Below are 5,425 nucleotides of genomic sequence, written 5' to 3' on the forward strand. Positions count from 1 at the left end.
ACTAGTATGATATGATGTTCTGTTGGAGGTGTTCCTCTAGAGGTCAGCTTTGGTTCGAGGCCTGTTGCTCAGGACTCAGTACTTCGAGTTGGTAATTTCATTGCTCTGGGCTAGAGGAGAAAAGGGATGAGAGTAGTATTTGAGAAAAGCATGAAAATTGTGCCGTGCCTGTTCTCAGTGACATGTCAGGAAACTGAGAGGTAACAAGCCCATGTATGAACCCATGAGCAGAGCACATCTGCAGCCAGGATGCATGCAGAAATTTTCTTAAAAGACTGTTCCTTTTGGTAAATTCCCACTGTGGGTGGGATTCAACTGCTTGAACAAGTATTAGAGCAATTTTTAAAATGCCTTTTGAGGATCCCACCAGGGTCTGGGAAAGCATTCATCTTCTGTAGGTTCAGCATCCTGTCCAGCAGTTCCACAATTCTTGGATGTCATATTGCATCTGAAGTGGCACTGCACTCCGGTATTTTGTCAAACAAATGCACTTAGTTACAAAGTTCTTCAGGTGCTTTTCCTGCCAGACTTTTTTTTTCAGTTAATAGACTCATGTATCCTTTATCTAGTATGAACTCCTGCTCTTCTGACACCAGCTTACAGGAACATATGCTTGTGTTGTGTCACAAGGCAGACACACTAAGGAGTTACGGTTACGGGTATCAGCTGAAGCTTTTGAAGTTTGTCTCAGTGCACTGATTGCAAGAGGCTTTACTCTGTGTTGCCTTGTTTTGCTTGGCAGTAACCAGTACGGAGGGTGAAACGTAGAAGGGTTCATTCAGTAGTGATCCTGCTTAATTAGGGGAGAGACAATATTAACGGAAATATACTCTCTGTGTGGCTGCAGCTTTTTCCACTGAACAGCCCTTTGATAGTATGGCTGAACAAATGGTGTCAGGGCTTCTTTGCAGCAGACTTGAGTACGAAGCTGGTCTTTGCCAGCTGGTCACTAGAAACTTTTACAGCAGCTAGAAGCTGGGAGTTGTCAGGCTGCTTAAAGTTTAGTTTTAAGAGCAACAAACAGCTTTGTACCACTCCCAAAATAAGCATGGGAAAGGGGGTTACTTGTGCTACAGTGTTTTGCTGCAGCTGTTTCCAAGTTTGGAATAAAGATTTATGTTGCCCTTTTCAGCCATAATCCACTAGCCCGCTAGCAGCGAGTTGTAGCTCCTCTTGACGTTCATAACCACCCTGCTGCTGCCTGGAGCATGTTTCCTTAATTCATCCCATTAACTAGTCAATTTATGGACAAGTTCGTGTCAGTTGGATGCAGTTAAGTTTGAATCTGAAGCACCCAGTTTGATGATACTACGTTTCTGAAATCTGAAACGCTCTCTTTTTGTTAGACTCATCTGTGAAAAGTGGCAGTTCCTTGGGACGACCCACTGTGGAGAACTCCAGTGAGTCAGAAGCAGAGGAGAGAGGAGATCTGATTAAATTTTACAACGCAGTCTATGTAGGAAGAGTAAAATCATTTGCACTGAAGTACGATATCATGAACCAGGATCATGTAGTAAGTAAAGTATTTTGGAATTTTGTTCTATCTAATAATGAGACACAGAATCATTTTCCTGCCAGTTACATGTATGTGAATAATTTTGTTCTGTTATTCACCTGGTGGGGTTACAGAAGTCAAATAGTTGTAGGTAGTGGTACGAGGCCTTGCTCTGACAGCCTTTCAGGAGAACAAATGCAGGTGCAGATCAGTTTAAAGCCCTGGTTTCAGCTTCTTTGTATTGATGGAACACCCATTTGCTCCAATGCCTGTGGAGCATCTGTGTAACACATCTGGAAAGTAAATTTGTTCAATTGTTTGGTGGATACTTGATCTGTTGTTTAACTGTTAGGGGATAAAAATCTTTAGAAGACTTGGAAGTGTATTAATCTTCCCTTCTGTGAAGTTACTGCTCTTAAATACCTTCCTATTCAGCTCCTATCCAAATTTCTCCTCTCTTGCAGGTGGAAGCCCCTCCCTTGTCTCCGTTCCCCAACATTAAGCAACAGGCAGTGTCTCCTCGACGGATCTCTCAACAGCACTCTGTTTATGTTTCGCCTCACAAGAACGGTGCCTGCTTGACACCTCGAAGTGCACTCCTGTATAAATTCAATGGGAGCCCTTCCAAGGTAGAAAGCAAAAAGGTTGAAAGGGGACAATTGGAGAGAGGATTACTTAATCTCCTAATTAGGATGTGTTCTTATGCAGTGAGGTTTCATTGAACTAGTCTCTCAGTTTGCAGTGAAGGGTAGAATTCATTGTGTAGAATCCATCACTTGCTCAGAGAGGTTCAGAATAACTTTATGTTCGCAGGTAACAGAAAACCAGAGCAAGTTTGAAATGGAGTCGTAATAACTTGTGATTTTTTTTTTTTGTCTTGATTGCAGAGTTTGAAGGACATCAACAACATGATAAAACAAGGTGAACACAGGAGTAAGAAGCGAGCAATAACAATTGATAGTGACAATGAATCCCCTACAAAGCGACTCTGCCAGGAAAATGATGACGTTCTACTCAAACGTCTCCAGGATGTTGTCAGTGAAAGAGCAAATCATTAAAACTGCCTGTTTCCTGTGGGATCTAAAAGCTATGGAGTTGGATACAGCTATTGCGCTATTTATTTCTTGCCTTTGTATACAGACAACTGACACGTTTCTGTAGCACTGAACTTTTACCCGACTTCCACAGGATGCAGAAAGCAAAGGTTAAGTAGTAAACGCCAGAGAATAAGAGGTGGTGATGATCTTTGTTTCCAAAGGCCACGCTGTGCTATGAGTTACTGTGTTGGAGGTGTTTTCGCAAAAGAGTGATCTGTAGAAAGCCATAGTGGATGTTCTCAACCCTAATTTAGAGCATTGTGAGTTCCGAGTGTAACTCAGCTTCTAGTAATACTGGTTTTATTGTTGGAATAAGAATGATAAGGAAATGAGTGAAGTCAGTTAAGTTTCCTCAAGCTTTTGGTATTTTGGGAAGAAACTTTAAAAGTGCCTTATTTCAAAAGAATGTGGAATTTTATATATAATTTTACTGTGGAGCAACTGGAGTGGAGAACAAACTGACCATTTAGCCTCAGGAAGAGCTGAACAGTTTTGAACTGTCTGATTTGTGCTGTGCTCCATGTCCTGTCAGAACTTCAGTGAAAACATACATTATGACAGGGATCAGACAGCTTTTGCAATAACAAGGGCAATGATCAAAAAGTACAAATAGCAGTGACTTCAGTTGGACACTGACCTCTGATAAAGTACTGAAATATGGCTCAGGGAGTCTGAATTGCCTTTCTTTTGAGCCGGTGAATGCTGCCGCAGAGCTGCTCCTTTCTCTTTGGAAGCCTGATTGCAGCCCTGGTGTAGAAGCTGTTCATATGTACTGCAACTTACCATGAAGACGGTCACAGTTGGAAAACAGGAGGGGCTTTGGCCATCTTACAGCTGTTCCAATGCACAAATTCATTTAACAAATTGTATCGCTTCATTTTAGTTTTTCCTGAAGATCTAGCCTCTTGTGTAGTATCTACACTGAATGTAAGCCCAGCAGATAAGGCATGTTTGTATATATGGGGTTTTATAGCTATGAAGGGCTTGGATTTATTGGAAATGTGTAAATTCCAGCATCCAGTTCTTGTAACAAAGTTTTTTCAATGCCAAGGGATTTGGTAGGGTTTATTTTACCAAAATGGAGAGAAGTCAAGGTTTATTCATTACTGTAAATCAGTAGCTTGATTTTATTTCATAATTGCATTTAAGATTAGAGACATAGAGAAACTTCTCAGCACTGTATTTATGTGTATATTGAACAAAAAAAAAAAACCTGAATGATTACATAGGACTTGTTTAAGGAGCTCTGCTCACTTCATTGTTTGGATTCTTTAGTATATGCTGCAAAATCTGCTGTACCACAGTTCCAGGGAAGAACACTGTGATGATTTCAAGCAGTCTCAGCTAATGAATCTGGCCAGCAATGATGGAGGAAAAATGTGTTTAAAAGTGTACGTGCACAGGGACCCTACTCAGCAGTGAGTAGAAAGCTTACAAACTCCATAATTTGCTTAAGTACTCAAATATTTGAATTTTTTTTTTTACATTCAAACAAAGGTGCTTATTTCTGAAAGGTCTGAGCATAGAGAGCTGCAGTTTGAGGAAACAGTCATGCAATGGACTAGGTTTAATATAGGTTCTTTATTTCTTTTAATTCTATTCAATTTTTAATATTTGCCTTCAGATCCTGAGATAAAAAGTACAAGAGAAGCAATCTTTGGATCTGCTCGTCAGTGCTGTTACACCCATAACTGTTCAATGTACATACTCAAGTCCTAAAAGCCTCTGGTGTTGCGGCAGAAATGGGGGATCTTGATGCAGTTTTTGGCAGTCAGAGGATTGCAGCCTTTCTGGGTGGGAAACGTACAACCAGGCCTAACACCATGAGTCTGTCAGCAATATTGTATGAGGAGACTTGATTTGGTTTTAATTCAACATCATGTGCAGCTCTCTCCTCGTGTGTCTGCTTACCACACGGTTCCTGTGTTCTCTGAAACTGAAGGAAACTGATGGTGCTAAAATCCTGAGTAGTTGTCATTAGGTGTAGTCTTTTTTCATTAGAAAAAGAAATGTACTGGATTCAGTTCAGATTTTTTCACCTTTTTAGGTGATAATAGAAAAATATTTTTGGACTTGTTGAACAGCTAAAACAATAGCTTATAAGAAATTTTTTTAACAGTTTCAAAGTGCCTTCACATGTAAATATGTATTTTATAATAAACAACTAAAAAGTATTTCAACCTGTGTTGCTGGATTTCCTGTGGTCTTTCTGTGGTAATTCATTAACCAATGTGCTCTGTTTGCATTTTCTGTAAGACCTTCATCACCTTTATGCTCCCTCAAATTTCTTTGGGATTTTTTCGGTTTAAACTCATCTTTCAAGTGATCTGTCCGAAGTTTCCTCCTGAGGTTTCTGTACTTCAGTACGATGCAGTTTCTGGGAGGAGAAAGTGAGTAATGCATTACATGAAGCAACTGGAAAACACTGGAAAGGAGAAGATCCTGCAGCAGCAGGTGACGCACCCACGGAGGGAGGTGTGACTCTGGCAGAGGTGAGCTGTTAGACTCCCGGGGGCTCCTAGTCCCTGTCCTCCCTGACCTGCAGTGTGCGGTCCTGGCCGCCTCCCCCCAGTGTGCAGGTGTGTTCGCAGCCAGCTCCGGGCAGGTTCAGATCTGTGCCAGCTGGCTTCATGCTGGTTTTACCGCTACAGGTAAGCATAAGGCTGGAACAAACTCAGAGCTTTTTAAATAGCCCTCTTGTGCGTCTGCTCTAGGGGGTAAAAAACATTGGCCAATTTGTGCAGATTCAGTTGTGATGACTTTTTTTACACCAGAGCTTTTGTTTTAAAAGACGCTTAAACCCAAAGGGATGGTGAGTGGCATAGCCTTGAAA

The 5,425-nt window shown here is 41.2% G+C and overlaps 1 protein-coding gene across 1 annotated transcript; it reads left to right on the plus strand.

Annotated features, from left to right (window-relative positions):
* The first annotated feature begins 1,434 nt into the window (after positions 1 to 1,434).
* On the plus strand, positions 1,435 to 2,650 carry LOC104471076 (retinoblastoma-like protein 1). The gene is made up of 3 exons (XM_010086277.1): positions 1,435 to 1,513; positions 1,960 to 2,124; positions 2,383 to 2,650. The coding sequence occupies exons 1-3, from the start codon at positions 1,496 to 1,498 to the stop codon at positions 2,551 to 2,553; spliced, it is 354 nt and encodes a 117-aa protein (XP_010084579.1). The 5' UTR covers positions 1,435 to 1,495; the 3' UTR covers positions 2,554 to 2,650.
* Positions 2,651 to 5,425: the final 2,775 nt, after the last annotated feature.

This window comes from Pterocles gutturalis, unplaced genomic scaffold (genome assembly GCF_000699245.1).
Source record: "Pterocles gutturalis isolate BGI_N339 unplaced genomic scaffold, ASM69924v1 C12308689, whole genome shotgun sequence".
Lineage (NCBI taxonomy): Eukaryota > Metazoa > Chordata > Aves > Pterocliformes > Pteroclidae > Pterocles > Pterocles gutturalis.

Excerpts from the sequence above, each read along its gene's own strand:
- LOC104471076 (XM_010086277.1), top strand. Across the intron at positions 2,125-2,382 it reads TCAATGGGAGCCCTTCCAAG|AGTTTGAAGGACATCAACAA; the intron begins GTAGAAAGCAAA and ends TCTTGATTGCAG.